Source organism: Salmo salar, chromosome ssa10 (genome assembly GCF_905237065.1).
Source record: "Salmo salar chromosome ssa10, Ssal_v3.1, whole genome shotgun sequence".
Classification (NCBI taxonomy): Eukaryota; Metazoa; Chordata; class Actinopteri; order Salmoniformes; family Salmonidae; genus Salmo; species Salmo salar.
Genome location: NC_059451.1, coordinates 96,856 through 115,884, shown reverse-complemented (window position 1 = coordinate 115,884; position 19,029 = coordinate 96,856). Strand labels below are relative to the sequence as shown.

General features: G+C 49.9%; 1 protein-coding gene across 1 annotated transcript in view; it reads right to left on the bottom strand.

Annotated features, from left to right (window-relative positions):
• Positions 1-19,029, bottom strand: part of LOC123724369 (mitochondrial import receptor subunit TOM70) — a 37,437-nt gene that overhangs the window by 7,202 nt on the left and 11,206 nt on the right. Inside the window, exons 2-6 of the mRNA XM_045687205.1 lie at positions 15,317-15,490; positions 14,255-14,381; positions 13,996-14,105; positions 6,186-6,334; positions 4,820-5,027 (exon numbers count right to left, since the gene is read on the bottom strand). Coding sequence (XP_045543161.1) covers positions 4,820-5,027; positions 6,186-6,334; positions 13,996-14,105; positions 14,255-14,381; positions 15,317-15,490 — 768 coding nt within the window. The remainder of the gene's footprint in view (positions 1-4,819; positions 5,028-6,185; positions 6,335-13,995; positions 14,106-14,254; positions 14,382-15,316; positions 15,491-19,029) is intronic.

Below are 19,029 nucleotides of genomic sequence, written 5' to 3'. Positions count from 1 at the left end.
AGCATTACATGGGCTTGCTCCTACCTATCATTCCGATTTGGTCCTGCCGTACATACCTACACGTACGCTACGGTCACAAGACGCAGGCCTCCTAATTGTCCCTAGAATTTCTAAGCAAACGGCTGGAGGTAGGTAGCTCCTATAGAGCTCAATTTTTATGGAATGGTCTGCCTACCAATGTGAGAGACGCAGACTCAGTCTCAACCTTTAAGTCTTTACTGAAGACTTATCTCTTCAGTAGGTCCTATGATTAAGTATAGTTTGGCCCAGGAGTGTGAAGGTGAACGGAAAGGCTGGAGCAACGAACCGCCCTTGCTGTCTCTGCCTTGCCGGTTCCCCTCTTTCCACTGGGATTCTCTGCCTCTAACCCTTTTACAGGGGCTGAGTCACTGGCTTACTGGTGTTCTTCCATGCCGTCCATGGGAGGGGTGCGTCACTTGAGTGGGTTGAGTCACTGATGTGGTCTTCCTGTCTGGGTTGGCGCCCCCCTTGGGTTGTGCCATGGCGGAGATCGTTGTGGGCTATACTCGGCCTTGTCTTAGGACGGTAAGTTGGTGGTTGGAGACATCCCTCTAGTGGTGTGGGGGCTGTGCTTTGGCAAAGTGGGTGGGGTTATATCCTGCCTGTTTGGCCCTGTCCGGGGTATCATCGGATGGGGCCACAGTGTCTTCTGATCCCTCCTGTCTCAGCCTCCAGTATTTATGCTGCAGTAGTTTATGTGTCGGGGGCTAGGGTCAGTCTGTTACATCTGGAGTATTTCTCTTGTCTTATCCGGTGTCCTGTGTGAATTTAAATATGCTCTCTCTAATTCTCTCTTTCTCTCTTTCTCTCGGAGGACCTGAGCCCTAGGACCATGCCTCAGGACTACCTGGTATGATGACTCCTTGCTGTCCCCAGTCCACCTGGCCGTGCTGCTGCTCCAGTTTCAACTGTTCTGCCTGCGGCTATGGAACCCTGACCTGTTCACCGGACGTGCTTGTTGCACCCTCGACAACTACTATGATTATTATTATTTGACCATGCTGGTCATTTATGAACATTTTAACATTTTAACATCTTGACCATGTTCTGTTATAATATCCACCCTGCACAGCCAGAAGAGGACTGGCCACCCCTCATAGCCTGGTTCCTCTCTAGGTTTCTTCCTAGGTTTTTGGCCTTTCTAGGGAGTTTTTCCTAGGGAGTTTTTCCTAGCCACCGTGCTTCTTTCACATGCTTTGCTTGCTGTTTGGGGTTTTAGGCTGGGTTTCTGTACAGCACTTTGAGATATCAGCTGATGTACGAAGGGCTATATAAAAATAAATTTGTTTTGATTTGATATGGTAGGGGCAGACAGACAGACCATCTCAGGGTAGATAGGGACAGACAGATCCTCTCAGGGTAGGTGGGAACAGACAGACCATCTCAGGGTAGGGACAGACAGACAGACCACCTCAGGGTAGGTAGGGACAGACAGACAGACCACCTCTCAGGGTAGGTGCGGACAGACAAACCACCTCAGGGTAGGTAGGGACAGACAGACCACCTCAGGGTAGGTAGGGACAGACAGACCACCTCAGGGTAGGTAGGGACAGACAGACCTTCTCAGGGTAGGTAGGGAGAGACAGACCTTCTCAGGGTAGGTAGGGAGAGACAGACCACCTCAGGGTAGGTGGGGACAGACAGACCACCTCAGGGTAGGTGGGGACAGACAGACCACCTCAGGGTAGGTGGGGACAGACAGACCACCTCAGGGTAGGTGGGGACAGACAGACCACCTCAGGGTAGGTGGGACAGACAGACCACCTCAGGGTAGGTGGGGACAGACAGACCATCTCCAGGGTAGGTGGGGACAGACAGACCACCTCAGGGTAGGTGGGGACAGACAGACCACCTCAGGGTAGGTGGGGACAGACAGACCACCTCAGGGTAGGTGGGGACAGACAGACCACCTCAGGGTAGGTGGGACAGACAGACCACCTCAGGGTAGGTGGGGACAGACAGACCAACTCAGGGTAGGTGGGGACAGACAGACCACCTCAGGGTAGGTGGGGACAGACAGACCACCTCAGGGTAGGTGGGGACAGACAGACCACCTCAGGGTAGGTGGGGACAGACAGACCAGCTCAGGGTAGATGGGGACAGACAGACCAGCTCAGGGTAGGTGGGGACAGACAGACCATCTCAGGGTAGCTGGGGACAGACAGACAGACCACCTCAGGGTAGGTGGGACAGACAGACCCTCTCAGGGTAGATGGGGACAGACAGACAGACCACCTCAGGGTAGGTGGGGACAGACAGATCACCTCAGGGTAGGTAGGGACAGACAGACCATCTGTGTGGAGTGGAGTGCAGTTCACCATGAGATGATAGGTCTACATGCATTATGGTAACTATTTTCTTGTGACGGGTAGGTCTACATTGGCTGCCGCATAGTCTATGCTACAGTAATATAAAGACCCAAATGCTCATTTAATTCACCCATCTCCATCTGGTTTCGGGATCACCTTGTTTTTTAATTGCAACTCCAGATTACATTTTTTTGTGTACTTTTTAACCATCATTTCGTGATATCCAATTGGTAGTTACAGTCTTGTCCCATCGCTGCAACACCCGTACGGACTCGGGAGAGGCGAAGGTTGAGAGCTGTGCGTCCTCCAAAACACGACCCAGCCAAGCCGCTCTGCTTCTTGACACAATGCCCACTTAACCCGGAAGCCAGCCGCACCAACGTGTTGGAGGAAACACCGTACACCTGGCGACCGTGTCAGCGTGCACTGTTCCTGGCACCGCCACAGGAGACGGTAGAGAGCGATGGGACAAGGACATCCATGCCGGCCAAACCCTCCCCTAACCCGGACGATGCTGGGCCAAACCCTCCCCTAACCCGGACGATGCTGGGCCAATTGTGCGCCACTTAATGGGTCTCCGGGTAATGCAGTGCCTTAGACCGCTGTGCCACTCGGCTGGCCTGGCTACAGAGTTTTAAAACAATGCAGTGCCTGCCTTAGACCGCTGTGCCACTCGGCTGGCCTGGCTACAGAGTTTTAAAACAATGCAGTGCCTTTAGATCGATGTGCCACTCGGCTGGCCTGGCTACAGAGTTTTATAACAATGCAGTGCCTTTAGATCGCTGTGCCACTCGGCTGGCCTGGCTACAGAGTTTTATAACAATGCAGGCGGTAGGCTATAGCAGTTATTAATTCAGACCCATAACCATTCAGACCCATAACCATTCAGACCCATAACGATTCAGATGGTGGTAGACTATAACAGTTATTTATTCAGACCCATAACCATTCAGACCCATAACCATTCAGATGGTGGTAGACTATAGCAGTTATTAATTCAGACCCATAACCATTCAGACCCATAACCATTCAGATGGTGGTAGACTATAACAGTTATTAATTCAGACCCATAACCATTCAGACCCATAACCATTCAGATGGTGGTAGACTATAACAGTTATTAATTCAGACCCATAACCATTCAGACCCATAACCATTCAGACTCATAACCATTCAGACCCATAACCATTCAGATGGTGGTAGACTATAACAGTTATTTATTCAGACCCATAACCATTCAGACCCATAACCATTCAGACCCATAACCATTCAGACCCATAACCATTCAGATGGTGGTAGACTATAACAGTTATTAATTCAGACCCATAACCATTCAGATGGTGGTAGACTATAACAGTTATTAATTCAGACCCATAACCATTCAGATGGTGGTAGACTATAGCAGTTATTAATTCAGACCCACAACCATTCAGACCCATAACCATTCAGACCCATAACCATTCAGATGGTGGTAGACTATAACAGTTATTAATTCAGACCCATAACCATTCAGACCCATAACCATTCAGATGGTGGTAGACTATAACAGTTATTAATTCAGACCCATAACCATTCAGACCCATAACCATTCAGATGGTGGTAGACTATAACAGTTATTAATTCAGACCCATAACCATTCAGACCCATAACCATTCAGATGGTGGTAGACTATAGCAGTTATTAATTCAGACCCATAACCATTCAGACCCATAACCATTCAGATGGTGGTAGACTATAGCAGTTATTAATTCAGACCCATAACCATTCAGAGCCATAACCCTTCAGACCCATAACCCTTCAGACCCATAACCCTTCAGACCCATAACCCTTCAGACCCATAACCCTTCAGACCCATAACCCTTCAGACCCATAACCCTTCAGACCCATAACCCTTCAGACCACCCGGTGAGCCCAGAACGGGCAACAAAACAAAAACTTGGTCACTCACATCGAAAGTACGAATCGGGCTTTTCATTCGTACCAAACTTAGATTTTAGTTTGAGCCTCAAACTCAAAAGGCGCGTTGCAATCTGTATCGAAATGCGTTAGCGTGCTCCAATAAATTTGTTTTTGTGTTTAAGGTGTTGCCCTGCATAACATGTACGACAGCATGTTCCAGTTCCCGGCAATATTCAGCAACTTCGCACAGCCATTGAAGAGTAGTGGGACAACATTCCACAGGCCACAAATCAACAGCCTGATCAAATCTATGTGAAGGAGATGTGTCCCGCTGCATGAGACAAATGGTGGTCACACCAGATACTGACCACCAGTCATGTGAAATCCATAGATTAGGACCTAATGAATTTATTTCAATTGACTGATTTCCTTCTATGAACTGTAAGTCAGAATAACCTTTGAAATTGTAGCGTTTATATTTTTATTCAGTGTAGTTTTATACTATTTTGATATTGACTACTGTACTGTTGGGTAGGGCTAGTATTTCATTGTACTTGTGCATGTGACAAATTAAAATGGAAAAACACTACCTTGATGTTGGCGTCCTCCATGTTAATGACCCGGTCCAGGTCGGGCTGGGCGCCGGTGGCGTTGCCAATCAGGAGGTAGAAGGTTGCCCGTAGCAACAGGGCCTCAGCAATGTACCGGCCCCCAGACTCCACCTCCTTAGTGCACTCACTGATGATCTTATCATAGTTCTCCTCCTCCATGTACTGCTTGGCCTTCAAGTAACCAGAACTATGGACAGGACAGAGGTTAGAGGTTAAGGACAGGGTTAACGTACTGGTTGGCCTTCAGGTAACCAGAACTATGGACAGGACAGAGGTTAGAGGTTAAGGACAGGGTTAATGTACTGGTTGGCCTTCAGGTAACCAGGGCTATGGACAGGACAGAGGTTAGAGGTTAAGGACAGGGTTAATGTACTGGTTGGCCTTCAGGTAACCAGGGCTATGGACAGGATAGAGGTTAGAGGTTAAGGACAGGGTTAATGTACTGGTTGGCCTTCAGGTAACCAGAACTATGGACAGGATAGAGGTTAGAGGTTAAGGACAGGGTTAACGTACTGGTTGGCCTTCAGGTAACCAGAACTATGGACAGGATAGAGGTTAGAGGTTAAGGACAGGGTTAATGTACTGGTTGGCCTTCAGGTAACCAGAACTATGGACAGGATAGAGGTTAGAGGTTAGAGGTTAAGGACAGGGTTAATGTACTGGTTGGCCTTCAGGTAACCAGAACTATGGACAGGACAGAGGTTAGAGGTTAAGGACAGGGTTAATGTACTGGTTGGCCTTCAGGTAACCAGGGCTATGGACAGGACAGAGGTTAGAGGTTAAGGACAGGGTTAATGTACTGGTTGGCCTTCAGGTAACCAGGGCTATGGACAGGACAGAGGTTAGAGGTTAAGGACAGGGTTAATGTACTGGTTGGCCTTCAGGTAACCAGAACTATGGACAGGACAGGGTTAATGTACTGGTTGGCCTTCAGGTAACCAGAACTATGGACAGGACAGGGTTAATGTACTGGTTGGCCTTCAGGTAACCAGGGCTATGGACAGGACAGGGTTAATGTACTGGTTGGCCTTCAGGTAACCAGGGCTATGGACAGAGGGAGAACAGGGGGACAGTAGAACAGGGGGGAAAGAGGGATAGGGGGACAGGTGTGACATATTAGCATCTTTCCTCAATTCCTATCAATCCTCGGTCCTCACGTTCTCAAAACCCATTGGACAAGAAGGCCTGAGGAGAGGGACCGTGGACCTTCTCCTCCAATACGGTTGACAAGCAGCCGAGTAGACAGGATGAATCGTACGAATTGAGATCGATCCCTAGTAGTTAGGCAGGCCTTTTTTTATCCAGAGCAACATACAGGAAGTGACATCACACAGTGACTTCTGACCTTTCTGTGACCTCTGCGGCCTCGCCCTCGTTGTCCTTGTCCTCGTCCTTCTTCTCGCCCTTCTGAAGCGGCTGGCTGATTACGTCATCGGTGAAAGAGCTGAAGTAGGACTTGATGAACTGAGGAGACGGCATTAGGGGGTCACGGTTCTGGAGAGAGAGAGAGAGAGAGAGAGATGGAAAGTCAAAACTGTTCGCTGCTCTGGCACCCGATGGTGGAACAACTCCCTCACGACGCCAGGACAGCGGAGTCAATCACCACCTTCCGTAGACACCTGAAACCCCACCTCTTTAAGGAATACCTGGGATAGGATAAAGTAATCCTTCTAACCCCCCCCTAAAAGATATAGATGTACTATTGTAAAGTGGTTGTTCCACTGGATATCATAAGGTGAATGCACCAATTTGTAAGTCGCTCTGGATAAGAGCGTCTGCTAAATGACGTAAATGTAAATGAAAGAGAGGGAGGAGACTTGTTCTGCTTTCAAAGTATTTACGGTATTTTTTAAATATTTTTTTTTAAAAAGAGGCCATTGTTTATATGACCCCCTTACAAACAGGCCCACCTCTTTGACCTCTGGTATACATGCCGGGGGATAAAGTGGTAGTAAATGTGGTTGGCTGTCTATTTTAATAAATCCAGAATATACACCATCCAAACTTAATCCATTATTCATTCATTCATTTAGGCAAGAATTATATATATATATATATTTTTTATGTTTTTTTCAAAAGACTAGAACAGAATATGGTCCCGTGTGGCTCAGTTAGTAGAGCATGGTGTTTGCAACGCCAGGGTTGTGGGTTCGATTCCCATGGGGGACCAGTGCGGGAAATTTTTTTTTGAAATGTATTCACTACTGTAAGTCGCTCTGGATAAGAGTGTCTGCTAAATGACTAAAATGTAATATTTTTAGTTGAATTAGGCCCATGGTACGGGTCTGTGCAGCCATTGCTGCGCCATCCAAATCAAATCAACAGTTTGTTATTTTGTTCATTGAACAGAACCGACACACCAACCCGATCACGGTCAACGTACATATATTTTATAGTAAGAATATAATGGAATATAACAGAACAAAATACATCAAATATTCTGTCCACACAACTTGTGTCATGGGAATGTGTGGAACCGCTGTCATATATTAAAAAAAAAAGAAGTGGTATTTAGAAACAGAGCCCAAGCCCATGCTTTGATATCCACGTTTCATCTCTTTCCTACCCCATTTTATCCCTTTCCTACCCCCATTTAATCTCTTTCCTACCCCCATTTCATCTCTTTCCTACCCCCATTTTATCCCTTTCCTACCCCCATTTCACCTCTCTCCTACCCCCATTTCATCTCTTTCCTACCCCCATTTTATCCCTTTCCTACCCCATTTAATCTCTTTCCTACCCCCATTTAATCTCTTTCCTACCCCCATTTTATCCCTTTCCTACCCCCATTTTATCCCTTTCCTACCCCCATTTCATCTCTTTCCTACCCCCATTTTATCCCTTTCCTACCCCCATTTAATCTCTTTCCTACCCCCATTTTATCCCTTTCCTACCCCATTTAATCTCTTTCCTACCCCCATTTAATCTCTTTCCTACCCCCATTTAATCTCTTTCCTACCCCCATTTTATCCCTTTCCTACCCCCATTTTATCCCTTTCCTACCCCCATTTCATCTCTTTCCTACCCCCATTTTATCCCTTTCCTACCCCCATTTAATCTCTTTCCTACCCCCATTTAATCTCTTTCCTACCCCCATTTTATCCCTTTCCTACCCCCATTTTATCCCTTTCCTACCCCCATTTCACCTCTCTCCTACCCCCATTTCATCCCTTTCCTACCCCCATTTCATCTCTTTCCTACCCCCATTTCATCTCTCTCCTACCCCCCATTTCATCTCTCTCCTACCCCCATTTCATCTCTCTCCTACCCCCACTCTGCTTCGTTATCCTCGTTTCACCTCTTTCCTACCCCCATTTCATCTCTTTCCTACCCCCATTTCATCTCTTTCCTACCCCCACTCTGCTTCCCTACCCCCATTTCATCTCTTTCCTACCCCCATTTCATCTCTCTCCTACCCCCATTTCACCTCTCTCCTACCCCCTCTGCTTTCCTAATCCCATTTCATCTCTTTCCTACCCCCACTCTGCTTTGTTATCCACATTTCATCTCTCTCCTACCCCCATTTCATCTCTCTCCTACCCCCATTTCATCTCTCTCCTACCCCCATTTCATCTCTCTCCTACCCCCATTTCATCTCACCTCTCTCCTACCCCCACTCTGCTTTCCTACCCCCATTTCACCTCTTTCCTACCCCCACTCTTCTTTGTTATCCACATTTCATCTCTCCTACCCCCATTTCATCTCTCTCCTACCCCCATTTCATCTCTCTCCTAACCCCATTTCATCTCTCTCCTACCCCCATTTCACCTCTCTCCTACCCCCATTTCATCTCATTTCACCTCTCTCCTACCCCCATTTCACCTCGCTCCTACCCCCATTTCACCTCGCTCCTACCCCCATTTCATCTCACTCCTACCCCCCATTTTACCTCTCTCCTACCCCCATTTCACCTCTCTCCTACCCCCCACTCTGCTGTGTTAGGGAACAGGCATAGGGTCTTACCTTCATGATACAAATAGAAAATATTCATCCTATTTTCAAAAGCATGTCTCGTTCATATTTCACAACCTCCGTGGGTTTTTGGAGTTGCCTTTACGGGATCTAGCAAAATTATAGGCCTACACTTGATTTGGGCTACATTCTATCATCCTAAATGTTTCTGATCAGTACTAGATTAGCTGTTCCACCTACACTTATTTGCCCAAACAGAAACCAATGAACCAAATAGCCTATACAGACAGAGATTCAGTGAATCAAAATCCCATAGATTAAGACAAGTCAGAGGCTTGTGGTAGGGAGTAGGCCTGGGCTACTAAGCGACCGGTAGGGAGTAGGCCTGGGCTACTAAGCGACCGGTAGGGGAGTAGGCCTGGGCTACTAAGCGACCGGTAGGGAGTAGGCCTGGGCTACTAAGCGACCGGTAGGGAGTAGGCCTGGGCTACTAAGCGACCGGTAGGGAGTAGGCCTGGGCTACTAAGCGACCGGTAGGGAGTAGGCCGGTGCTACTAAGCGACCGGTAGTGAGTAGGCCTGGGCTACTAAGCGACCGGTAGTGAGTAGGCCTGGGCTACTAAGCGACCGGTAGTGAGTAGGCCTGGGCTACTAAGCGACCGGTAGGGAGTAGGCCTGGGCTACTAAGCGACCGGTAGGGGAGTAGGCCTGGGCTACTAAGCGACCGGTAGGGGAGTAGGCCTGGGCTACTAAGCGACCGGTAGGGAGTAGGCCTGGGCTACTAAGCGACCGGTAGGGGAGTAGGCCTGGGCTACTAAGCGACCGGTAGGGAGTAGGCCTGGGCTACTAAGCGACCGGTAGGGAGTAGGCCTGGGCTACTAAGCGACCGGTAGGGGAGTAGGCCTGGGCTACTAAGCGACCGGTAGGGAGTAGGCCTGTACTACTAAGCGACCGGTAGGGAGTAGGCCTGGGCTACTAAGCGACCGGTAGGGAGTAGGCCTGGGCTAAGTGACTGGTAGGGAGTAGGCCTGGGCTACTAAGTGACTGCAAGTGAAGAGCAACATAATCCACTTGATAAACTACACAACATGCTGACACAATGTTCTGATCAGGGCTAATGAATGAGCCAACTAGACATGTCGAGCCAGAGCATCCCAAACATGCTCAATGGGTGACATGTCTGGTGAGTATGTAGACCATGGAAGAACTGGGACACCACACACACTACGCTGTCTGCTCAGTACAGTACATCTGCTCAGTACAGTACATCTGCTCAGTACAGTACATCTGCTCAGTACCGTACATCTGCTCAGTACAGTACATCTGCTCAGTACAGTACATCTGCTCAGTAGTGTACATCTGCTCAGTAGTGTACATCTGCTCAGTAGTGTACATCTACTCAGTACAGTACATCTGCTCAGTACAGTACATCTGCTCAGTACCGTACATCTGCTCAGTACCGTACATCTGCTCAGTACCGTACATCTGCTCAGTACCGTACATCTGCTCAGTACCGTACATCTGCTCAGTACCGTACATCTGCTCAGTACCGTACATCTACTCAGTACAGTACATCTACTCAGTACAGTACATCTACTCAGTACAGTACATCTACTCAGTACATCTGCTCAGTACAGTACATCTGCTCAGTACAGCTACATCTGCTCAGTACATCTACATCTACATCTACTCAGTACATCTACATCTACTCAGTACAGTACATCTACTCAGTACAGTACATCTGCTCAGTACATCTGCTCAGTACAGTACATCTGCTCAGTACAGTACATCTGCTCAGTACATCTACATCTGCTCAGTACATCTACATCTGCTCAGTACATCTGCTCAGTACATCTGCTCAGTACAGTACATCTGCTCAGTACATCTGCTCAGTACATCTGCTCAGTACATCTGCTCAGTACAGTACATCTGCTCAGTACAGTACATCTGCTCAGTACAGTACATCTGCTCAGTACATCTGCTCAGTACAGTACATCTACTCAGTACATCTACTCAGTACATCTGCTCAGTACATCTGCTCAGTACAGTACATCTGCTCAGTACAGTACATCTGCTCAGTACAGTACATCTACTCAGTACATCTGCTCAGTACAGTACATCTGCTCAGTACATCTACTCAGTACATCTACTCAGTACATCTACTCAGTACATCTGCTCAGTACATCTGCTCAGTACAGTACATCTGCTCAGTACAGTACATCTGCTCAGTACAGTACATCTGCTCAGTACAGTACATCTGCTCAGTAAATCTGCTCAGTACAGTACATCTGCTCAGTAAATCTGCTCAGTACATCTACATCTGCTCAGTACATCTGCTCAGTACATCTGCTCAGTACATCTGCTCAGTACATCTGCTCAGTACATCTGCTCAGTACATCTGCTCAGTACATCTACTCAGTACATCTACTCAGTACATCTACTCAGTACATCTACTCAGTACAGTTGGAGCTGTGATTAATCCGTGAAGAGCACACAAGTATTTCCCCACTGAAGTCGGTTACGACGCCAAACTTGATGATGAGCATGCAGATGAGCTTCCATGAGCCGGACTGTGTTTGGTGTGGTGCATTACCACTGTCAGGCTTTGTGTTTGGTGCATTACCCCTGTCAGGCTTTGTGTTTGGTGTGGTGCATTACCACTGTCAGGCTGTGTGTTTGGTGCATTACCACTGTCAGGCTTTGTGTTTGGTGTGGTGCATTACCACTGTCAGGCTGTGTGTTTGGTGCATTACCACTGTCAGGCTTTGTGTTTGGTGTGGTGCATTACCACTGTCAGGCTGTGTGTTTGGTGCATTACCACTGTCAAGCTGTGTGTTTGGTGTGGTGCATTACCACTGTCAGGCTGTGTGTTTGGTGCATTACCACTGTCAGGCTTTGTGTTTGGTGCATTACCACTGTCAGGCTTTGTGTTTGGTGCATTACCACTGTCAGGCTGTGCGTTTGGTGCATTACCACTGTCAGGCTGTGCGTTTGGTGTGGTGCATTACCACTGTCAGGCTGTGCGTTTGGTGTGGTGCATTACCACTGTCAGGCTGTGCGTTTGGTGTGGTGCATTACCACTGTCAGGCTGTGCGTTTGGTGTGGTGCATTACCACTGTCAGGCTGTGCGTTTGGTGTGGTGCATTACCACTGTCAGGCTGTGCGTTTGGTGTGGTGCATTACCACTGTCAGGCTGTGCGTTTGGTGTGGTGCATTACCACTGTCAGGCTGTGCGTTTGGTGTGGTGCATTACCACTGTCAGGCTGTGCGTTTGGTGTGGTGCATTACCACTGTCAGGCTGTGTGTTTGGTGTGGTGCATTACCACTGTCAGGCTGTGTGTTTGGTGTGGTGCATTACCACTGTCAGGCTGTATGTTTGGTGTGGTGCATTACCACTGTCAGGCTGTGTGTTTGGTGTGGTGCATTACCACTGTCAGGCTGTGTGTTTGGTGTGGTGCATTACCACTGTCAGGCTGTATGTTTGGTGTGGTGCATTACCACTGTCAGGCTGTGTGTTTGGTGTGGTGCATTACCACTGTCAGGCTGTGTGTTTGGTGCATTACCCCTGTCAGGCTTTGTGTTTGGTGCATTACCACTGTCAGGCTTTGTGTTTGGTGCATTACCACTGTCAGGCTTTGTGTTTGGTGCATTACCACTGTCAGGCTTTGTGTTTGGTGTGGTGCATTACCACTGTCAGGCTTTGTGTTTGGTGTGGTGCATTACCACTGTCAGGCTTTGTGTTTGGTGTGGTGCATTACCACTGTCAGGCTTTGTGTTTGGTGTATTACCACTAAGCCTGACAGTGGTAATGCACCAACATTTAATTAAACTCAGCAAAAAAAGAAACGTCCCTTTTTCAGGACCCTGTCTATCAAAGATAATTTGTAAAAATCCAAATAACTTTACAGATCTTCATTGTAAAGGGTTTAAACACAGTTTCCCATGCATGAACAATTAATGAACATGCACTTGTGGAACGATCGTTAAGAAACTAACAGCTTAAAGACAGTAGGCAATTAAAGTCACAGTTATGAAAACTCTGAATGAAGAGGTCTTTCTACTGACTCTGAAAAACACTAAAAGAAAGATGTCCAGGGTCCCTGCTCATCTGCGTGAACGTGCCTTAGGCATGCTGCAAGGAGGCATGAGGACTGCAGATGTGGCCAGGGAAATAAATTGCAATGTCCGTACTGTGAGACGCCTAAGACAGCGCGGACAGTGGCAGACCACGTGTAACAACACCTGCACAGGATCGGTACATCCGAACATCACACCTGCGGGACAGGTACAGGATGGCAACACGCACAATCCCTCATCAGTGCTCAGACTGTCTGCAATAGGCTGAGAGAGGCTGGACTGAGGGCTTGTAGGCCTGTTGTAAGGCAGATCCTCACCAGACATTACCGGCAACAACGTCGCCTATGGGCACAAACCAGACAGGACTGGCAAAAAGTGCTCTTCACTAACGAGTCGCGGTTTTGTCTCACCAGGGGTGATGGTCGGATTCGCGTTTATCGTAGAAGGAATGAGCGTTACACCGAGGCCTGTACTCTGGAGCGGGATCGATTTGGAGGTGGAGGGTCCGGCATGGTCTGGGGCGATGTGTCACAGCATCATCGGACTGAGCTTGTTGTCATTGCAGGCAATCTCAACGCTGTGCGTTACAGGGAAGACATCCTCCTCCCTTATGTGGTACCCTTCCTGCAGGCTCATCCTGACATGACCCTCCAGCATGACAATGCCACCAGCCATTCAGCTCGTTCTGCGCGTGATTTCCTGCAAGACAGGAATGTCAGTGTTCTGCCATGGCCAGCGAAGAGCCCGGATCTCAATCCCATTCAGCACATCTGGGACCTGTTGGATCGGAGGGTGAGGGCTGGGGCCATTCCACCCAGAAATGTCCTATAACTTGCACGTGCCTTGGTGGAAGAGTGGGGTAACATCTCACAGCAAGAACTGGCAAATCTGGTGCAGTCCATGAGGAGGAGATGCACTGCAGTACTTAATGCAGCTGTTCAGGGACACATTATTCAATTTCTGTTAGTCACATGTCTGTGGAACTTGTTCAGTTTATGTCTCAGTTGTTGAATCTTATGTTCATACAAATATTTACACATGTTAAGTTTGCTGAAAATAAACGCAGTTGACAGTGAGAGGACGTTTCTTTCTTTGCTGAGTTTAGTTGTAATCAAACAGCATCTAAGTTCAGTAAAGAGCAGCAGGAGAGCTGGGACATCCTCTCACCTTGTATTTGTCTTTGGCCTTTTCCTTCCCTAGCAGTTTGAGGACTTTGTCTGCTAGCAGCATACTCTGCTGGTTCTGGAAGGCCTCCAGGATACACACCGCCGTCACATCTACAGGAACAAAACAGAACAGTTCCCTAGTCACTTCTATTATCCTTGTTGTGGTATCATAAGCCTTTAAAATGACATCTGTTATCTGAGCCCTATCCTCCAGGCACTCCTTCTTGTTGTCCAGTGTGTGTGTGTGTGTGTGTGTGTACCTTCCAGGCACTCCTTCTTGTTGTCCAGTCTCTCCAGGGCCTTGGCCCTCCTGAACAGGGCTTTGATGTATCGTGGGTTCATCTCTACAGCCTGGGTACAGTCCTGCACCACCTCTGTCCACATCATCTGGAAACACAGACAGTTGATGTTAACACAGCACCACATGATGAAACCCTAACCCTGGGTACAGCACCACATGATGAAACCCTAACCCTGGGTACAGCACCACATGATGAAACCCTAACCCTGGGTACAGCACCACATGATGAAACCCTAACCCTGGGTACAGCACCACATGATGAAACCCTAACCCTGGGTACAGCACCACATGATGAAACCCTAACCCTGGGTACAGCACCACATGATGAAACCCTAACCCTGGGTACAGCACCACATGATGAAACCCTAACCCTGGTTACAGCACCACATGTAACCCTAACCCTGGGTACAGCACCACATGTAACCCTAACCCTGGGTACAGCACCACATGTAACCCTAACCCTGGGTACAGCACCACATGTAACCCTAACCCTGGGTACATCACCACATGTAACCCTAACCCTGGGTACAGCACCACATGTAACCCTAACCCTGGGTACAGCACCACATGTAACCCTAACCCTGGGTACAGCACCACATGTAACCCTAACCCTGGGTACAGCACCACATGTAACCCTAACCCTGGGTACAACACCACATGTAACCCTAAACCTAACCCTGGGTACAGCACCACATTAAACCCTAAACCTGGGTACAGTACAGTCCTGCACCACCTCTGTCCACTTCACCTGGAGGTCACAACCAATGTTGTTAATGTTGGACGCACGGGGACGCACGGGGACGCACTAGCTGTCCAGTGTAAACCAGTGTTGGCTGATGACACCTTCAAATCAGAAGACGGGCTCATTGTAATGGCTGGTATGGAATGAATGAAACAGCAATCCATTCCAGCTATTACTATGAGCTGTCCTCCCCTCACCAGCCTCCTCTGCAATAAACCCACGCGAACACATACAGAGCATCATTAATGAATGGTTGCCATGGTGATAGTTGTCACTCACCTGCTGTTCGTAGGCAGCAGCTCTGTTCTGGTAGAAGGTGGACAGGTCTGTCTGGTTTTCTCTAGGACACAGACCGATGGCCTCTGTGTAACAATGGATGGCCTGCTCATACTTCCCAGCCTTGAAGTACTTGTTGCCCTTGTTCTTAGCACCCTGGGCCCGGTCCAGAGGACTCTACAGGATGGAAGGGAGGGAGACAGAGTTAGTAGCACCCTGGGCCCGGTCCAGAGGACTCTACAGGACGGAAGGGAGGGAGACAGAGTTAGTAACACCCTGGGCCCGGTCCAGAGGACTCTACAGGACGGAAGGGAGGGAGACAGAGTTAGTAGCACCCTGGGCCCGGTCCAGAGGACTCTACAGGATGGAAGGGAGAGAGACAGAGTTAGTAGCACCCTGGGCCCGGTCCAGAGGACTCTACAGGACGGAAGGGAGGGAGACAGAGTTAGTAGCACCCTGGGCCCGGTCCAGAGGACTCTACAGGATGGAAGGGAGAGAGACAGAGTTAGTAGCACCCTGGGCCCGGTCCAGAGGACTCTACAGGATGGAAGGGAGGGAGACAGAGTTAGTAACACCCTGGGCCCGGTCCAGAGGACTCTACAGGACGGAAGGGAGGGAGACAGAGTTAGTAACACCCTGGGCCCGGTCCAGAGGACTCTACAGGATGGAAGGGAGGGAGACAGAGTTAGTAACACCCTGGGCCCGGTCCAGAGGACTCTACAGGATGGATCCAGAGTCAGAGTAACAGAGGGATGTTGTGGTGTGATAGCCCCCACCAGCATAATGCTTAGCCTTCCCTGTAGCTCAGTTGGTAGAGCATGGTGTTTGCAACGCCAGGGTTGTGGGTTTGATTCCCACGGAGGGTCAGTACAACATTTTTTATAATAATAATACAAAATAATAATAATAAATGCATGAAATGAAATGTATGCATTCACTACTGTAAGTCGCTCTGGATATGAGCGTCTGCTAAATGACTAAAATGTCAAATGTAAATAATGGGTGGACTGGCGGCCATTGCCGGTGTTACCATAGAAGCAAAGCAGGAAGTGTACCCATCAATATGTGCTGTGATTTGTTGATTCAACTCAACTGACAATTCAAAAAATACGTTCCGTTGCATGAGCCACGTCAGTTATCGTTTGAACGAACATTCTGCATTACCATGGACATGACTGCATGTGTATTCACGAGTTACCAGTCAAACTCCCAGGGTAAGAGGCATCGTCTTTCAGATCGCGTCACTCCGACGCCACGCTCATCCCTCAACCGATCTGTCTTGTAGGACGTGGAACTCAAAAAAAAAAAAAAAAAAAATATGGAGATTTTGCTCATCTGACTAACTAATTCCTAATTCTGAAAATAACTCTGCTCTCGGTAGCTATGAGGCACTAAGGCAAACCATGCTCCAGCTAGCCTGTTTGAATGGCCATACGGCCAGTGCTAGCCTGTTTGAGTGGCCATACGGCCAGTGCTAGCCTGTTTGAGTGGCCATACAGACAGTGCTAGCCTGTCTGAATGGCCATACGGCCAGTGCTAGCCTGTCTGAATGGCCATACGGCCAGTGCTAGCCTGTCTGAATGGCCATACGGCCAGTGCTAGCCTGTCTGAATGGCCATACGGCCAGTGCTAGCCTGTCTGAATGGCCATACGGCCAGTGCTAGCCTGTCTGAATGGCCATACGGCCAGTGCTAGCCTGTCTGAATGGCCATACGGCCAGTGCTAGCCTGTCTGAATGGCCATACGGCCAGTGCTAGCCTGTCTGAATGGCCATACGGCCAGTGCTAGCCTGTCTGAATGGCCATACGGCTAGTGCTAGCCTGTTTGAACGGCCAGTGCTAGCCTGTTTGAACGGCCAGTGCTAGCCTGTTTGAACGGCCATGCGGCCAGTGCTAGCCTGTTTGAACGGCCATGCCGCCAGTGCTAGCCTGTTTGAACGGCCATGCCGCCAGTGCTAGCCTGTTTGAACGGCCATGCCGCCAGTGCTAGCCTGTCTGAGCGGCCATGCCGCCAGTGCTAGCCTGTCTGAGCGGCCATGCCGCCAGTGCTAGCCTGTCTGAGCGGCCATGCCGCCAGTGCTAGCCTGTCTGAGCGGCCATGCGGCCAGTGCTAGCCTGTCTGAGCGGCCATGCGGCCAGTGCTAGCCTGTCTGAGCGGCCATGCGGCCAGTGCTAGCCTGTCTGAGCGGCCATGCGGCCAGTGCTAGCCTGTCTGAGCGGCCATGCGGCCAGTGCTAGCCTGTCTGAGCGGCCATGCGGCCAGTGCTAGCCTGTCTGAGCGGCCATGCGGCCAGTGCTAGCCTGTCTGAGCGGCCATGCGGCCAGTGCTAGCCTGTCTGAGCGGCCATGCGGCCAGTGCTAGCCTGTCTGAGCGGCCATGCGGCCAGTGCTAGCCTGTCTGAGCGGCCATGCGGCCAGTGCTAGCCTGTCTGAGCGGCCATGCGGCCAGTGCTAGCCTGTTTGAGCGGCCATGCGGCCAGTGCTAGCCTGTTTGAACGGCCATGCGGCCAGTGCTAGCCTGTTTGAACGGCCATGCGGCCAGTGCTAGCCTGTCTGAACGGCCATGCGGCCAGTGCTAGCCTGTCTGAACGGCCATCCGGCCAGTGCTAGCCTGTCTGAACGGCCATACGGCCAGTGCTAGCCTGTCTGAACGGCCATACGGCCAGTGCTAGCCTGTCTGAACGGCCATAAGGCCAGTGCTAGCCTGTTTGAACGGCCAGTGCTAGCCTGTTTGAACGGCCAGTGCTAGCCTGTTTGAACGGCCAGTGCTAGCCTGTTTGAACGGCCAGTGCTAGCCTGTTTGAACGGCCAGTGCTAGCCTGTTTGAACGGCCATACGGCCAGTGCTAACCTGTCTGAACGGCCATACGGCCAGTGCTAACCTGTCTGAACGGCCATACGGCCAGTGCTAACCTGTCTGAATGGCCATACGGCCAGTGCTAGCCTGTCTGAATGGCCATACGGCCAGTGCTAGCCTGTCTGAATGGCCATACGGCCAGTGCTAGCCTGTCTGAATGGCCATACGGCTAGTGCTAGCCTGTTTGAACCCGCCAGTGCTAGCCTGTTTGAACGGCCAGTGCTAGCCTGTTTGAACGGCCATACGGCCAGTGCTAACCTGTTTGAACGGCCAGTGCTAGCCTGTCTGAACGGCCATACGGCCAGTGCTAGCCTGTCTGAACGGCCATACGGCCAGTGCTAGCCTGTCTGAACGGCCATACGGCCAGTGCTAGCCTGTCTGAACGGCCATACGGCCAGTGCTAGCCTGTTTGAACGGCCATACGGCCAGTGCTAGCCTGTTTGAACGGCCAGTGCTAGCCTGTCTGAACGGCCATACGGCCAGTGCTAGCCTGTCTGAACGGCCATACGGCCAGTGCTAGCCTGTCTGAACGGCCAGTGCTAGCCTGTCTGAACGGCCAGTGCTAGCCTGTCTGAACGGCCAGTGCTAGCCTGTCTGAACGGCCAGTGCTAGCCTGTCTGAAAGGCCAGTGCTAGCCTGTCTGAACGGCCAGTGCTAGCCTGTCTGAACGGCCAGTGCTAGCCTGTCTGAACGGCCAGTGCTAGCCTGTCTGAACGGCCAGTGCTAGCCTGTCTGAACGGCCAGTGCTAGCCTGTCTGAACGGCCAGTGCTAGCCTGTCTGAACGGCCAGTGCTAGCCTGTTTGAACGGCCAGTGCTAGCCTGTTTGAACGGCCAGTGCTAGCCTGTTTGAACGGCCAGTG